General features: G+C 41.0%; 2 protein-coding genes across 2 annotated transcripts; one reads left to right on the plus strand and one right to left on the minus strand.

Annotated features, from left to right (window-relative positions):
* The first annotated feature begins 4,054 nt into the window (after positions 1 to 4,054).
* Positions 4,055 to 10,928, plus strand: LOC119558388 (transcription factor SPT20 homolog). Its single transcript, XM_037871916.1, has 6 exons — positions 4,055 to 4,223; positions 4,645 to 4,679; positions 5,945 to 6,125; positions 7,234 to 7,376; positions 7,483 to 8,341; positions 9,949 to 10,928. The coding sequence occupies exons 1-6, from the start codon at positions 4,055 to 4,057 to the stop codon at positions 10,887 to 10,889; spliced, it is 2,328 nt and encodes a 775-aa protein (XP_037727844.1). The 3' UTR covers positions 10,890 to 10,928.
* Positions 10,929 to 12,825: 1,897 nt separating this feature from the next.
* On the minus strand, positions 12,826 to 14,580 carry LOC119556830 (putative odorant receptor 19b). The gene is made up of 3 exons (XM_037869288.1): positions 13,608 to 14,580; positions 13,121 to 13,481; positions 12,826 to 13,036 (listed from the first exon to the last, which is right to left on the minus strand). Exons 1-3 carry the CDS (start codon positions 14,354 to 14,356, stop codon positions 12,965 to 12,967), a joined length of 1,182 nt encoding a protein of 393 aa, XP_037725216.1. The 5' UTR covers positions 14,357 to 14,580; the 3' UTR covers positions 12,826 to 12,964.
* Positions 14,581 to 18,195: the final 3,615 nt, after the last annotated feature.

Raw genomic sequence — 18,195 nt, forward strand, 5'->3', positions numbered from 1 at the left:
GAATCTCAACTGTAGCCGGAAAGGAAAAACAGATAGCTTAAGTCGGTGAGCCACTGTCACATCCAGAGTTTGGTAACAGAAATTGGCATCGTTTCGATGGGGCGAAATGCAAACTTACTTAAAGTCAACTGCTGCGTTTAAAACAGCGCCCAATTCGCGCTTGTTTCCCCTTAGCCCAAGTAAGTTGAGCACTGGCACAGACCGCAAGCTAAATTACGTGGCAGATTCAAATGAGCATTTGAAGCATTTCCATGGAAAACTTTTTCGCCTCCCCGTATCTGCAAGTGTGTTCGCGTTTTTTTTTTCCCCCGTCAGCGCGGAAATTGTAATGAATAATTTAGCTTTTAACTGTTCGGGGAGTTGGAGCTGGCCAAGTTAGGCGGCCCGAGGTGGGGAGTTGGTAGTTGGGTGGATAGCTGGATGGCTGGGTGGCTGGGTGGCTGAAGAGCCGGGGAGGTGGTGGCACGCAATCTGGTTTGGATGGCCAATGTGGTTGGGTTTAGTTTTTGCGTTGACAACCACTTTGAATCGCAGGCTGAGAGTCTGGCCTGGGGGATCGCTTACCTTGAGCGAATTTCGGAGTCCGCTTAAAGCCGACTGCGAATTCTACCCACCTTATAAGATATATGGCCACAGCCTGTTGGCGGCTTAACTACAGTTTGTTTAATGGATATCTCTGTTTCCGAAAAAGAGGCAATGAAGGAAATAGGCTAAAAAATACTCTATCACTATACTATATTTAAGGGGGGAAGGAATACAATTTTGTAAACGTTTAAAAACATCTTTCGAATTGTGAAACATCACACATATTTACCATTAACTTATTTTAACAAAACTGTATCATATGAAAAGACTTTGATCCCAAGATTACAGGTGATTTTTCCTATTCTTTATGTTCCACGTGGCTTAAAAGATATTTGGTTTTAATTTTTTTACTGGAAATCATTGAAAACTGATATACCTATTTTTCGAGAATACATATCAGAAAATAAGAAGTATTTTATAATTTAAAAAAAATTGAACATAAATATTTATAATGTTTTTGGGTAACTAAACGAAACAAATAATGTCTACGATCTTGACTAGATCACTTTTACGCCTTTGATTTTTGTTCAATTGTTTATCTGTTGCTTGAAGTCACTGATTGGAAATTATCTTTATCTTTTATAATAAAAGAATAAAGATAGCTGAATAAAAGTGTTGAATATAGATTTTTATTGATATCAAATGGTTCATATATGGTACCAAATGTTTCGCAAAAGGGAAATGGCATAGACATTTAATAGATAACTAAGCCAAACTTCTTATTGCTTAAATGTTTTAATTAATAGGTGTCCTTTCTGGAATCAAATATGTATAATCTTAATTTTTGCTAACGACCATGTGAAGTCGATAATAGCCAAGAGATCGCCGGAAGCCCCAAAAGAAGGCTAGTAGTGCACTTGTCGAGCCAAAGTCCGTTGAAACCAGTTGAATGGGGTGTTGTTTTGGGGACTGGGGATTGTGTATGGGGTATTGGGGACCGGGATCCCACCTGGCTGCGGATCTCTGTTTGTGGCTGCAATTCACCCAAAATGCGACAGCTCGAGGTGCATTTCCGTGAAAATAATTGGCGCTGGCCGATGGCCGATCGCCGATGGCTCTGCACGCTTCCTTTTTGGGGGGCTTTTGATAACCAGTTTCGAGTTGGCCTGGCCGCACTGATTTAGTTTCGACTGGGGATTGCATAAGTCCGATTGCCAACGCATCGCCGTTTCCTGGCCCGATGTGTGTACCGCCTCCGGTTTCCAGTTTCCAGTTATGAGCTTTGAGTCTTCAGTTCCCCAACCCCCGGCCTCCCTAATTAGTTTCTGGAATAGTCCATGTCTGCCCATAAATTATGTGGCCTCGCAAATGACACGCTGCCAACATAATCGCGATTCGATGCTGACCTGGACTATCGGGTTCGATTCGACAGAACCCGTTTGTGCACTCATCTATAATTTGGCCCGCATTCGATACCATTCTGATGCGAACTCTGAACTTCCAATTGGAGCGGGTGGCAAATTAAAATATTTAATTATAAAGCTGATGCAATTATTCGTGGCAGAAAAATCGTTCGGTTTTGTTGCGCTGCAATTCGATTAGGTTAAATTTCAGCGCTATTCGATTACACTCCTTATTCATAATTATTGCATGTTTTAATTTGTAATTATGCGATTTTCGTTGGCGGTGCAGATTTTAATCAGTCGCTAATGCGTTAAAGTCGTTTATCTATATGGTAATGCTTTCTACAATAATAAATAAAAGGTATTTTAACGCCACGTTTATGATATAAACAAATTTTTTGACCTTTATTTTACCACTTGAAATACTAATTCACGTGAATAACTGCCATTTTAGAATCATTTGCTTTTAAAATGTTAGTCAATAGACCACAAAAATATTGTCTTTAAAGCTCTGCAAGTATCCCTTTTAATATTTCATATAACACCAAAGGCCATTTGTGGCCAATAGATGTGCATAAAACGAAAAGTAGAGAGAAACTCAATATGCTGAAAGTGAAAAAGTTTGCTCCGTTTGATTCCAGCACAATATTCGCACTGAAAGCACATCATCGAACCAACAAACTTGCTAAACAAAAGCTAACCATGCATGAGAAACCGCTTTTTCAGCAACCACCCAAACCTCCACCTCCACATCCTTATACACCATGCCCCCATATCATCATCGTTGGCACTACTAATTATAACACTTCCCTGTCCGAACGAAAGAACAATTAAATGGATGTTACCAGGCCGAAATTAAGAAGACGAGGGGATCCTTAAACTTTTGCAATCCCCCCAAAACTCTGGGACTAAACAGAACTTTTAACTTGCCACAAACATTTTATATCCGACTGCAAATTGGGGGACTTTTATTTGACATGGCATGGGCATTTTTTGGACAGCAACAGCAAAAGGTAGACGATATGGGGGCAAGTGGGTGGATCCGTTGGTATGTCGGTTGTTAGGGGGCGGAATGAGTGTTAGTGTTGTTGTGTGCTATTGCTAAAGTAACAGTTAAGTTTTATGGAAAGCCACTTGATTTTATTAGGAGCGCTCGTAAAATCATCGTCCGTTGTAAACGGTTCGGTCAACAACGGAAATGGCCAGGACCAGACCAGGCCAGGCATCTATGTACATCCCCGATCCCCATCCCCATCCAGTGGACTCGCCAAATGGGAGGACCTGGTCGGTGCAGGACCAGTAATGCAAATACAAACTGCTATTGAGTGCAGGCTAATCCCCCTCTGGGGAAACAAAGGGAAGGCAACGGGGAGTGGCACTTAATGTAATGTGAGGTATTAGTACTATTTTAATAGAACTAAAAGTTCCCGACCTAAGCCTTAGCAATGGGAGCATCGAAAGAAAGTCGGTATATTATTGAAAGGGGTGCCATTTGGCTACTAGTATTTTAAGTTCTTCCACTACTTAAAATATTGTAAGGTCTCTTTTATAACTAATATAATACTAAGCTATCCTATGATACTTGCTATGGATTTATTTTACCTTGAGAAAAAAAGGTACACATATGTATTAAGTCACAAGTCAAGTCATTGCTTAGATTGCCATCGAAAGTTCAGTGTCATATGGCCATCAGAATTGCTATCTAAAAACTAATTTGTAAAGTTCTTTAATTTCATCAAAAGTAACAAATAAACGAAAAATGTAGGCTGTATATGGCCATCACTTTTTAATTAAATAAAGTGAGTTAATCAAAAGTTAAGTGTCATATGTCTATTAGTAATTATGTTATAAAACTAATAATAAAAGTTTCCCAACTAATAGAAAAAGTTTGCTTGGCGCCCCGGGTGGACTGAGGTCCATTGAACTGATTGCATTGGGAAAGGCTTGAAAAGAATAGATAGGTTAGTATTTTAGATAGAGACCTCTGGTAGAGTTATAGAGAGTCTCTCGATCCTCTTACTTCCGATGGGTGTCGATGACGCAAGCCAAATTGGAGCGGCGAATCTGCGGCTGACAATGACCATCGGAATCGCAATCGCAATCGGAATCGGAGTCGCAATCGGTTAATGGCCGTGATTGTGCTCCACAAATGGTGGTGCTCAGCCGTATCGGATCGCGGCGACACCACAAGGTGCTTGCCCCCAACGGTGGCAAGTTGCTGGCTGCGAGTTGCCTGCTGCAAGTTGCTTGCTGCAAGTTGCAAGCTGCCAGTTTGCAGCTGCAAGCTCAAAAGCGGTAATTCCAAGCGCCGACTATAAAACGCCGCAAAGCTGGCGAACCAATTTCACTCTCACTTTGTTGGCCAACACGCGAGCTAGCGATTTTCAGCCGCCTTTAGCAAAATCGCGGGCGACACCGGCGCGTTTACTTAACCACATAAACAAAAAAAGAAAATAAAAAAAGAACAACATCCGTCTGCATTAAACAAATAACCGTGAAAAGTGTTTGTAAATTTGTTTGTTATAGTTTTTTTTTTTCTCTTTTTTTTGTTTTGGTTTGCCGCTTTTGTTGGCTCGCCACACGAATCGAATTTTAATTGAGTGACAGAAGGAAACCAAATTAAAACGAAATAGTGAATACACAAATTATATATTTACCCCACATATATGCATGTGTACACAACATATATGGTATATATATTGGCTTGAATAAATAGAGTCCCTCCCAACTGGAATAATGCCTCTCATACGGGTAAATAATGCAAAATAGGATTAAGCCCATATAATTGAAATCGAACTCACTGAAAGTTGGCAATCAAATATTGATAATGATATAAATCAGCGCCTATTTCGATTATTTCCACTTGAATGCTCGCCATCGTGGGCAGTCAGAAAATCGAAGGGAGATACATTTTTGAAAATGTAAAAATGCGTAGCGATGGCAATCATTTATTATTCATTAAATTAAACAAACGTTATTTAAACGCGAAGGACAATACATGACAATAGACCACTTTGCACGACATTCCAACAATCACATTAAATAATTCAATTTTTATTTAATTAGTTGATAAAACATACATTAAATCAAATGCGCTTTGTTGGTTCTTAGCCTTTCATTGGTTAATTAATAAAGACACAATTGCGCTTTTTTGATAAAATAGGCTTAACAACTAATATAATAAAGGAAATAATAAAAGTTGAGTGCGGTCATAAAGTTGGTTGACATTAAACATTTAAGCAAAATTAATACTGCATATAAATTGACATGGATTGACATGTATTGATTGATGAGCACCCATCATTAATCAGTTAATCATTAAATAAACAATACTTTATTCGCTAATAAAACATGACATATTGGCACTCATTATTATTATAATTTTAAATCTGTGAGGACCGCCGTTAGCTAAAGTGATGGGTTCATAAAGTCACTGACTTGACCTCCCTTAATTATGCCATCATAGATAGGGCCATGCATTCAAGCCAATTGGACCACTAAGTAACCACCATAAAGCTGCCCAAACCGAACCATTTCTCATCTCAAAAGATCACATCAGATTTATCGCATACATATGAGTAATAACCGTGAACGGATTACCAGGGGCTCGAACAATCCCACATCCAATGGAATGGTATTCGCTATGCAGAGCTTATTAATAATTACCTTTATGCCAGGTTCATTGTACATACATCGCTCGGCTTAATTACGAGTATTAGTTATTAATCGCGTGTTCAGTGGAATAATAAATACAATAATGTGTAACAAGAGCGGAAAACAATTGCAACTCGGTGAATAAAATTTTCATAATTGCATGTAAATCAATTTAATTAAATTATTATTATGAATTGCAGTGCAAATATTTCCAATCAAGCGCGTTTTTCCGTCATTCATTGCACTAAATTAACTAAATGGTTTCCAAGCGCGGGTTGAGAATGGCGAACTTATTGAGTTGATTTCGATTTCGATATAAGTTTATTTCATTTTGATTTGCTCTCATATTTTTCATCGACCAGGTATTGGCCGCAATCGCATGCTGTTGCCTCCTGGCGACCAACTGCAGTGGCGAGGAGATCGAGGCGATAGCCACCAAGGCCGCGGACAAGGTCGAGGCCATCGCCACCACCAAGCTGACCCCCAGCATCGAGGACGACCCCAAGAGCAAGACGGAGAAGCGCGACTCATCGGTTCAGACAGGTGAGACCATTATATATAATGCAGAGATGAGGTCTTTTCCCAACAGAAAAAATAGTTTTCTTCTTGATATTAGTATTATATGATGAGAAGACTTTTGGTAAAATAATTAAAGGCCAGCCAAATAATTAAAGTCAAATTTTATCTGTGACAGTCAAGTTATTTTATATTTCCCCACACAAGTTTTCCTCTTTTTTAGTTTTTAAAATTATACAAAAAGTCAATAAAAACCTTAAATAAAAATTTAACAAGGCTAAAAACATACGTTATTCATATCCAACTAAAAATTATATAATTAAAAAGTCACAAAATAGGTTTTTAATTTTTTTGTAAGTATCCATTTTGCTTGCTAAAATATGTTTCAGCCGAACAAGCTACTTTCTTTGAACTTGGAGGCCTCTAGATTTAATTTTAAATTGATCAATGTTCTTTTAAAAAAAGGAACCAAGTTATAAACATTTAAATTCTTCTAATTTAATTCGATTACATTAACAATAATAAATTGTTTCTAAAAAATTGCTGTCCTTTTGAGGTGAGTTTTTATTGGTTTTTAAAAGAGGGCCAACTTTCAGAACATTTTTAATCAAACCTGTACTTATTGGTACTTTAAACACAAATATTTGTATGTTTCCCGCAAGGCATTTTAAAGTTGAAAGATAAAGATTTCTTTCTTGGCAGGGGGAAAAAGTTAGAGAGGTCCAACCTACAGATCTTTCCCATATATTAGGTATTCACACACATACTTAATTTCATAACAACTGCAATTAAATAGACATCGACAAAGCCATACTCTAGCACTTCATAAAGTTCTCAGGAAATTTACGCAAAAATGTCTAACAAAGTTAGTTTAGCCAATGTAAATTTTGAATTATTAAATTCATAAGAAAGTCAACAATAACTTTAAACGAATCATTAATTTGTTTTATATATACATTAGTTATTTGCAAATTTGAAGTTACCTATGTTTTGAACCCATATGCATTTCATACAAATACATTCAAATTAATCCTCTGAATATGGGAAGATTCCTGCGTAGTAGCCACTTCAGCTATGGCCTCAAATTGATTTGCTGTAATTATGGTGCCTCACCGCAAAATTTACCAACCTGCAGGTGGCCCTTACCTGAGCCTATCTAGCAAGGACCCACCATTCCGGCCGATATATCCGCCCAGCAGCCACTTTGAGGCGGAGCCTCCGACGCCCATCTTCGGGCCCACCACACTGCGCTACACGGCAGCGGAGGCAGGACCGCAGGTATGCAGCCGAAGCAAAGCTGGCAGTGCAGTACCGAAACCACAGCGAGTGCATTTAATTAACAAACAACGTACTACAATCCGCCTCCCACTCCCTCTCCGCCTAGGTGTTCTACGGACCGAAGGCGCCACCGCAGCACCGCTTCAGCTTCGCAATGCCGCCGCAAGTGGAACCCTATCAGCGGCAAGTTGCATTTAAGCCAACTTCCGCACCTCTGCCGCCCCCGCAGCCGCAGCCCCAGTCGATATACAATTACGGCGAACTGGAACCAGAGACGGGTGCCACCGCCCCACTGACCCACCACCAGCACCACCCCCATTCCCATCCCCAGCCCAATCCCAGCCAGCATTCCAAGTATCTGCAGCAGCCGCAGCAGCAGAAGTTGCAGCAACGCGTTCAGTACATCATTGCCATACCGCTGTCGTATATGCGACAGTTGCAGCAGCAGCAACAGTTGCAACAGCAACAGCAACAGCAGCAGCAGCCGTTCCTCTTCTCCCCACCACCACCCACCAGTGGCTCAACCAGCACCACCAGCACGGCACCAACTGCCCAGCAGTCCTCACCCACTAGCAGACACCCGGTGGTGCAGTTGCTGGGCGGTCCACTGGCCCGCGACCATCAGGGTCAGTACAAGCCGTACTACCAATCGGATGCCGCCAGTGCACCGCTCGCGGGACCCACTGCACCACTGATCCACCAGCCCTACCTGCAAATCCCCACCAGCCTGCTCATGGCCGCCGCCCAACAGCTGCAGCAGCAGCACCACCAACAGCCACAGCCTGTCTACGCCAAGGTCGCTGCACCACCAGCACCACCCACCTACCAGCCCGCCCAGCTGATCTACCAACCCCAGGGGCACCACCATCAGCCGCAGATCCAACTGCAGCTGCAGCGGATCTTCCTGCAACCACCGCAGCCCCAGCAGTCCACCATCTACGCGGAACAGCCAGGTCCACTTTATGGTAAGCAAGTCAAATGGCAATTTATTATAGCTTCCGGGGAAATACTACACTGATAAAAACAAATTGATTGAAAATGTTACTCGTTTCCATAAAATTCTATTTCATTTTTACGTTAGTCCTTCGATGGGAGAAGAGACAAGCATAACATTTTTCAATATCTAGTTTACATCACATGCAAAATTTATATCACTGTGGATGGCAGTCCACTTAGTGACGAAGCGCACCAGGAGAGTGTGCGAAGGCGGCTACTATTTATACACGAAAAAATTAAAATCAACTGGAATGATTTGATCGTAACGAGTGTGCAAATTTAAGGAAGTGTATTTATTTAGTCGAACGTATTATATTTTTTCTTCACAAAAGGTTGAAGATGCTATCGTCACGACCCTTTACCTCGTCAAGAGGTGCTTTTGTTTGATATATTATACACTGATAACAATTGTATACGAAACTACAATCACTTTTTTTTTTATTCCGTATCATTTTAATCTTGACAAAGGGACAGAAACCAAATATAACAATTTTCAATATCAAGATCGCATTATTTACACCATTGAAAAAAATACGTAATACGAACCATTGATACGTAAATTTTGTCATTGAGTATCAAGTTACTTCTGATTTCTGACTTTTTATACCCGTTACTCGTAGAGTAAAAGGGTATACTAGATTCGTCGGAAAGTATGTAACAGGCCGAAGGAACCCCCATATAGTATATATATTCTTGATCAGGATCACTAGCCGCATCGATCCGTCTGTCCGTATGAACGCTGAGATCTCGGAAATTATAAGAGCTACAATACTAGGATTAAGCGTTCAGATTCCTGAGATTCCTGCGCAGCGCAAGTTTTTTTCAGAAGAGTGCCACGCCCACTCTAACGCCCACAAACCACCCAAAACTGTGGCTTTTGATGCTAGATTTAAAATTTAAGCTGAAATGTATTGGTCTCGTCAATACCTATCGATGGACCAAAAAAAAACTTTGCCACGCCCACTCTAATGCCCATAACGCTTAAATATGTCTACCGCCGGTAGGTGGCGCATTTCAATCTCGCTTTGCTGCTTGCATATCTCCATTTCTCTTTGGTCCCTTTAGCTGAGTAACGGGTATCTAATAGTCGAGGTACTCGACTATAGCGTTCTTCCTTGTTTTGATTTCATATTACCATGCATGGGTATAAAAAGATATGAACTGATCTTATATAATCTGTGTGATTTTAAATCAGATATCGGACTTACCAACGGTTTTTCTGCAGGTTGAGCTTTCGAAAAAAGAATAGGGGTTCCCTTATTAAGAGTAATATTTATACATCTAAAATATTACTTCTTGGGAAAAAAATCAAGCCTTTTAGTTATGTCTCCAGTCAATATTAACTTGATATTAAACACTTACGTAGCCCAGTACTATTCCACTCATATAAGCCACTAATTCGTTGCCTGTTTATCCTTGTTTCGTTTGCGGGCAACTGTACCCCGTTGATGGCCTGAAATCGTTGACAGGGTCAATTAGCGACAGTTATGTAACTGACTGTCAAAGTGCCCGGGGCGTGGGATTGATCCGAGGAATCAGATGTCCGTAACCCAATTGTTTTCCTTGCTCCTTTCAGCATATCCGCTGCAGCAGCAGCAGCAACACCAGCAACAGCAGCAACCCCAGCAACAGCAGCACCAGCAGCAACAGCAATATCAGAAGCCGCACCAACAACAGTCCTTGAAACAGTCGCAGCAGCATCACAAATACACGCCTGCAGCGCCTACGGCACCGACAGCATTGACAACATCAACAACGAGCACGGCAGCAACATCCGAGGCAGCAGCAGCGGCAACGGCAACAGCGTCACAACAGGCTGCAGCAGCGGCAACGGCAACACGTCAGCAACACTTGCCCCTGGTGCACTACAATCCCATTTACGTGCAGGCACCCCCCGAGCAGCAAAATCAGCTGCAGCAGCAGCAGCAGCAACAGCAGCAACATCAATTTGCCATATTGCCACGTTTTAGCAATAATAACCCCAAGGCCGTCTACAACATGGCCCACGAATCGGCGGCTCCGGCTCAGGCGCCCATTCACGTGGTCAGATTGTCGCCGGCAAATGGTGCTCCGATCCATCACTACCACCATTACCAGCCGACGTCCATGTTGCAGCCGCTTTATGCACCCCATGCCCCGCAGCAATATGTGTCGTCGTATGGGGCGGGCGAGGAAGGACACAAGTCGCAGGCCCCCATTGCCATTTCCGGTTCCGGCTCCTTTTTAGCCGGGCCCACACCATCACCCCTGATGACCGCAGGTTCGCAGCCGGCCATTATACCATATTTCAGCCATCCGGGTGCCGTGCATTATGGCACGCATTTGTATCACCCGGGAGCGGCAACAGCACTGGGTGCAGCAGCAGCAGCAGCAACATCGGGAGCAGGTGGACCAGGACCAGGAGCAGCGGGACCAAGAGCAGCAGGACACAGGGCAGCTGGTCAAAAGCAACAGTCAACCGCAACAAGTGGGGGACAGCTGCCAGGTGACAGCAACAATATTGTGAAATATCCCTAAAGCGCTCGAAGCAACAATGACAGCAGCAACAGCATCAGCAGCAGGCTTTGTGCAACAGCAACTTCACCCCGGCCAGCAGCAACATCATCACCTAGAGCTAGTATAGCTTAACTTTAAGCTCGATTTCAACACCCACATCCACCCGATTGCCGCTTCCTTGCCATTGTTTGGCTTACCCATTTGTTAGACGCCGTTGTTGCTCCTGTTTTCGTTACGCTAATTACGTATTTTACTCGATTTCTAACCCCTTTTAAGCCCCTGCTCTTTGTTGTTATGCAAATCTGGTGCCTTCGAGTTTGCTTTTCCAACTTTTAATGAGTTTGCCCCGTTGCTCGTTCGGTTTTTGTGTAAATATTTAAGAAATTTTCCAATAGACTCGCCAAATAAACATTTGCCTAAGCCTACATATATGTATGTGTATTGTGTGTCTTTACTGTTTTTAGCCTTAGAACTCGCTATTTGTATTTTAATGTTACGTTTAAAATTATGGAATTACATTTTTTTGTTGGTACACATAATAAAAAATATACTCATTTCACAGATTTTAAATAAAGGGTTTTTGTTTTTAAAGGGTGTAAGGGCTAAGATCCATTTCTTTCATCCCAGCATGATATTAAAATGTAGAACTCGCTATTAATACAATTATGGAATTACATTTTTATTAAAAATTGTAATCATTCCACAGATTTTAAGTCAGGGGTTTTTATATTATAAGGGTAAGATCGTAGAATGATGTTAAAATATAATAATAGTTGAAAAACATTCGCAATCCGTTGAGCATCGGTGCATACGTGGTCTGTCTTACGCCAGCTTATTGTCAAACCATTTAAATTGGCACTGATGGGCTACATAATTATGTTGGCAATTTAATATTTAAGTACGCATTCAGTGCAATGACTACAAAAATGAATCAGAATGAAAGCGTCGCTTGAATCGCGCTTCGGTTGAATCATTAATCTCATATACATTAATTGACTTATGTGGACTTTACCAATGCACAGTGGGCCTGAAAGTTTGCTTTCACCTAACACTCGAAATGTTGTCTATACTTACATATATAATATAATAATATATATAATATAGACCAAATCCTTGCATGTACTAACATTATATAAAACCAACAAAATGTATTAAATTATTCTGGAGCGGTGAGGTTTATCAATCCTTGCAAATAATACCAAAACTGTTCGAATTTCTGTATTCGAGATGTGTTCTCAAATTCGACTTGACCATGAATCCTTTTTTTTCGCAACTTGGGAAACTTTAAACCAATATTGTTATATTATCTAAACTTGTACAAATTTTATATTTATTTTCGCGAAACAAAGTCTTAGTATTACTGTGCCCGATTCCTACTGAAGGCTCAAAAAAAGTATAAAAACAAGTTAAGCTCTGACGTTCGATTAAATGGGAAACGTGTTTTTTGCGAATATGATGGGCTGAGTGGTACGAGTGCCACGCCCCCTTTGGGATGGCCTCAATTAAAATGTCTATTAAGGAACCCCCTTCTCGCAGGTGTGGCCATCTGTTGCAGATGTCCGACGAATTTGTGTTGCGACAACTTCCGTTCAATTCATTTAATAATAAGCTCCTGCATTATGCAGCAATAATTAAAAGCCCAAGCGAGGTGAAAATCCCACGGTTGGATATGCAATAAATATGCAGGTAAATTTTCGATGGCGGGCGTTTGTCAAATTCCAATTGGCCAGAATATACACTTTATAGGCTCGCAAATGCCCTAATCAAGAGAGAATTCTAAAAATGCGTATGTATGAGGACCATTGACTTTGAGCAGGGTTTCGTTTATGGGCTTGAATTTAATGCTTCCTTAACAAATAGTTGAGTTCTTTAAAATATAAATATATATATGTGATAAAACGTCACAGAAAGTATTATAAATTAGTATCCATACTTTTAAGTCAATGTTATTGTGGTTCATAAATTCAACATAATGCAATATTGGTTGCTAATCATATTTCTGTGGCCTTGGGGCTTTAAATAAGTTTCTATGCCGCATCCATGTAGTAGATACTGGCTTTCTCAATTAAGTTTACATCCTCTGGCTTTGTATTCAGTTAGTTGCTTTCAAGAGACGTTTTCCGCATTTCATTTAGTAGAGTGAGCATTGTGTAGGCTCCCTTGATCATCTGCAATGGATTGGAGTTACAAGTGTATCTCATATCTTATTAAGTATCTTATATATATTTTCGAGCACGTATGTACATATCTACCTTCAAAAAGGTCTTCATGCTAATGGGCATTATCTTCCCGGCGACCAGGATCAGCGGCTTCTGACAGCGCTTGAGCATCTGGAGATGGAGTCGCCGGAACTGGACCGACTGGTCCACCCAGTTGCAGCTGTAGACCGCCGCCAGGAGAGTCTCGCCCTCCTGGCAGAGCAGCTCCGCCATGGAGCAGAGCAGCAGGGTGTCCGTGGTGAAGGCGATGAAGAGGGCCATCATGTTGGTGAACCTCATGACCCCCACCTGCCCGAAGAGCAGGAAATAGCAGATGGTGCACTGGGCACAGGCCGTGGAGAGGAACTGCATCGAGCAGCTCATCGACAGGAATTTCTGCAGCGACTGGAACAGCCTGCAATTGTTTTAGAGGTAGTTTAGAAAGATATTTATAAGATGCAAGATGATCATTTAAATGAAAATCAGTATCAATACTATATAGAAAGGGGTGTAATATCTGATCTGATTTCCTCTCACTCACTTCAAGATGACCTGGTGGTCCTGTATGTATCCGATCAGGAGTTCCTGCATCCGATCCGCCGGGAGTGGCTGGTCGTTTCCCAGCCTGGCGACCCTCCAGGCCAGCGCCTTGGTGTGGGCGCTGACCAGGATGAGGTAGGTGCCCGGGTAGGTGGTCGAGTTGAGGACCACCATGGACGTCTCCATCAGGGCGAAGGTGTGCAGGATGACGGTGGGCAGAAAGGCGGCGGTGGTGTCCTTCCAGTTCCAGGGGATCCACGAGGGGTACATCAGCGTGGGCTCGCTGGCCATGGCAATGTAGAGGATGCCCAAAAAGACCACGCCCGCCACGCAGCGCAAAAGTACCCGGAACATGAACTTCGCCTTGGCCACACCCTCAACGATGATCCGGGCATCGATGGGGGAGCTCAAGCGCCTGTCCAGGTGGCGGAGCATCCGATGGCTATGGAGCATCTCGTCGCGATGCAGGTAAACGTTGAACGACTTCATCATGTAGAGCGTGTGCGGCAGGGCCACACAGAGGCTCTCGCTGAAGGTCTCCAGCGAGTTGGACATCATAAAGTTCACCGAGAAGGACAGCCACACGCAGAAGTGGAACGCCACATTCCACACTATCGAGTACGTACTGTAGTGGCGGCCCCACAGGGTTTCCTTGGGCGGTGGATGCAGTCCCGTGATCCGAAAGATGCGCCAGTGGCTCACCAAAGCCCTCGTCGAATCCACCTCCTGAATTTCCATTGTTCTACACATTTTCTAGTCTGCCTAGCTCTGTCTGGTCGTTTTATACCCAATCCATTACCCATCCACAGGACTGCACACCAATTCATTCAGCCAGAAATTATGCAAATTGCTGCAAAGTAGACCGAAAAAGTTCGGAAAAAGACACCTCTTCGCACCAATCAAATCCGAATCGCACGACCCATTTTAGCAATTATAAGGACAATAGTTTTCCCAAAGGCTGCTAAATTGTGAGAAGGCGCATCTGGACAGGGAATACAAAGCTATATATGTCATGGTTAAGGTCAGAAAAATATTTCGATAGCCAGTCCTAAAACACACAACATATTCCCAGGACCAACAAAAAGGTATACTGACAATGATATTTTTCCCACCTATTAAAATATGACTATTATATAATTAAGAGGATCATTAGATCGTTTATCTCTAGATTCAAAGTGTCGCGGTCTCTTATGCCAGACATGGCTGGATCGACCTTCCGAATATGGTATATGCTTTTATAATTCTATGGATTCAGGTGTTCAAAAGATTCGATTATTAAATATATACTTTGTTGGATCTAAATACACACTTCACACTTTAGATCTACGAGAAGGGTTTATGTATGTTGACTTTTTTAAAATAAATGCAATTCCATTTAACATAAATGAAGTTATAGCACAATAATAATCAGTTTTTCTTGCAAAACCACTTGTAATTTCAAACTAATCATTAATGATAAGTAAGGTATGTAATTGTGTCCTAATCATATGCTAATTAAAATATTATCAACAATTTTAAAAAATACACTTTAAAGAGCCAAAACACCAAACCATTATCAAAGTATCTTTAATAATATCTTTAAAAAAGAGGCTTTAATCTTAAGGTTTTAAGCTTGCTGCTAAGTCAGCCAGAGGTAGTTAGCTGTAATATGGTATATATATTTTTTTAAAGTCCTTATGTTTTTATAAGTCCATGTCGTTGGTTTAGAGTATTCCTGTATCAAGTTCAGAGGGGCCACTTCTTTTGGGCTTTATTTTTGACCCAGCCCCTTAATATACATAGTTTAAACCGTAACACTTCTGCGAAACCTGTTCGACTCACCGCAAATAGGCCCATTTTAGTTTGGTTCAGGTTCACTTTGAAAGGTATCCAGAACCAATTTCGAGGCAGAGACCGGGTGGATGATTGGTCGCAGGTGGTGTGTATTCAAATTAATAATGCCAAATTAATTATAAAACATTTGTCAATGACAATCTGTTGGGGATTGACCCGTCCAGGGTAGAATAGACCCTACGAAAACAATCACACAGTAAGGCACCATGATTGAATATGATTGATATTGGGCGGTATATATTATGAACAACCAGTGCGGAGGAGGGAAAAAGGTGGACCAATATTGGGGTGGGATCCATCAGGGCAACCTGTCGCGACCTTGATGGTTCGAAAAAAAAAACAATAGCTCAGTTTGAAGCCCAAGATGGCATAATTAAATTGGCTTCCGGGCGACAGGTGAATTCCCATTCTCATTCAATTATGGCCAATTGGATTTGGGCAAGAGGGCTTCCCTTCCCTGAGAAACTCTGCAGTTGTCATTCTAATCTATAATATTCGCATATCGATTCGATGCGAAGCTGATGCGATTCAATTTAACGCATTTCGTTTTATAGCTATAGGTCAACTATAAGATAATGAACCGATGATTTGGCCAGCCATTTGCAAGTTAAATGCGTTGAATCGAATCGCATTAGCCCCGAATCAATATGTGAATATTGTAGATCAGACAGACCATCTCGATTATCTATTCTGTTCGTTACGCGTGCAGCCAAATGTCAAGATTCAGTTTAATTGTTTCATTTCAGTGCAGATTGGTTTTTATTGAATCCGGATTCCTCGCAAGCAAATCAAAAATAAGAGCTAAAGAGCTAAGAGCTAAAGAAGATTTTAAATTAAAAACCCATTTCTCTATTTATTTAAAGTTGATAAAAAATGGAACATTAAGACGAAAAATTTAAATTTATTTAAAGTAAGTTTTTTATGATCTCACATTTTTTGATTACTGCGGCCTAACTCGCTGTTTATTTATTTCTTTTTTGCTTGCCGACGGAAATGAGATATTTTATTCGCAATTTCCGACGGCTTTCAGGTGGAACTATATGCAAATTCCTTCAGTTAATTAAAATTGTAAGATATTATATTCAAAGTATTTCAAATCAAATTGAAATAAAATAATCTTAGCAAACCCGAAATGACCATATTCAATATTTACCTCGGTAACATAAAAAAAGCATCCGTTGTGATTGAGACGTCTTAAACATTTGGTAATCTGTTGAAAAAAATGCTAATTAAATTGAAATTAAAAAATAATTAAATAATAATAATAATTCTAAAACTAAGACTCCAGTTTTTTTTAAAACATCCTAAAAGTAGAAAACTAAAAAAAATCTATGACAATACAGTAATATGTATATTACATTTACTTTTTTTGGACTAAGTAAGTTTTATTTTCAAAAAGATAAAGAACAAGGGTTCTATAAACTCGAATACGCTGGTACTTTAGGCCACTTATATTAGATGCTTTTAGAACTCGTTTCATATCCTGGGCATATATAGTATGTGAACTACCTGCCTATTGTTGGGATGGGAAGTTCTCCCTTTTCACTCAAGTTCCCTCCGATTCAGAGCTGTTTATAGTTGGAATCATCCCACAGCACTCGGATGCAACGGCCCACGCAGAAATTGAGCTATTTCAAAGCCGGCATGGCCAAACCGAAGCAAAGTCGTCAAGTACGCGCTTATAAATAGCCCGATGCCCAAACAAATAAATATATGAATGAGCCAGCGAGCGGCTGACTCAATCTCTGAAATGATTTTGACTGAAATGATTTGAACTGAAATCGAGCAGCACAACACAATTCTTCAAAAAAAGCGCAAAGTCAACAACAAAAAACCAGCTTTTCAACAGAATGCTTGGAGAATATTCGCCTTAACTACGGTGCATCGAAAAAAAATATATATAGTTTTCGATGGTAAAAAGAAGAAATTTAAATAATGAAAAGTAAAGTAAAGTAAAGATTACTGTAATATTTTCTTCAATTAAAACATTCAATTAAAATAGGAAGGGAGATTAGCTTTATAATTTATATAATAATGTAATTATACCCGTTACTCGTAGAGTAAAAGGGTATACTAGATTCGTCGGAAAGTATGTAACAGGCAGAAGGAAGCGTTTCCGACCCCATAAAGTATATATATTCTTGATCAGGATCACTAGCCGAGTCGATCTAGCCATGTCCGTCTGTCCGTCTGTCCGTCTGTCCGTCTGTCCGTCTGTCCGTCTGTCCGTCTGTCCGTCTGTCCGTCTGTCTGTCCGGATGAACGCTGAGATCTTGGAAACTATGAGAGCTAGGCTATTGAGATTTGGCGTGCAGATTCCTGAGCTTCTTACGCAGCGCAAGTTTGTTTCAGTAGAGTGCCACGCCCACTTTTACGCCCACAAACCGCCCAAAACTGTGGCTCCTACAGTTTTGATGCTAGAATAAAAATTTTAACTGAAATGTATTGTTCTCATCAATACCTATCGATTGATTAAAAAAAAAGTTTGCCACGCCCACTTTATCGCCCACAAACCGCCCACAAACTTCAAAAAATCCTAAATATGAACGTGGATATCTCGGAAACTATCAAAGATATAGAATCAGGATTTCAGATTTAGATTCCGTAGCTTTGTACGCAGCGCAATTTTGATACGCGAATATGCCACGCCCACTCTAACGCCCACAAACCGCCCAAGCCTGTGGCGCCCACAATTTTCATGCTAGATACAAAATTTTAACTGAACTGTATCGGTCTCGTCAATACCTATCGATTGA

The sequence above is a fragment of the Drosophila subpulchrella genome, chromosome X (assembly GCF_014743375.2).
Source record: "Drosophila subpulchrella strain 33 F10 #4 breed RU33 chromosome X, RU_Dsub_v1.1 Primary Assembly, whole genome shotgun sequence".
Lineage (NCBI taxonomy): Eukaryota > Metazoa > Arthropoda > Insecta > Diptera > Drosophilidae > Drosophila > Drosophila subpulchrella.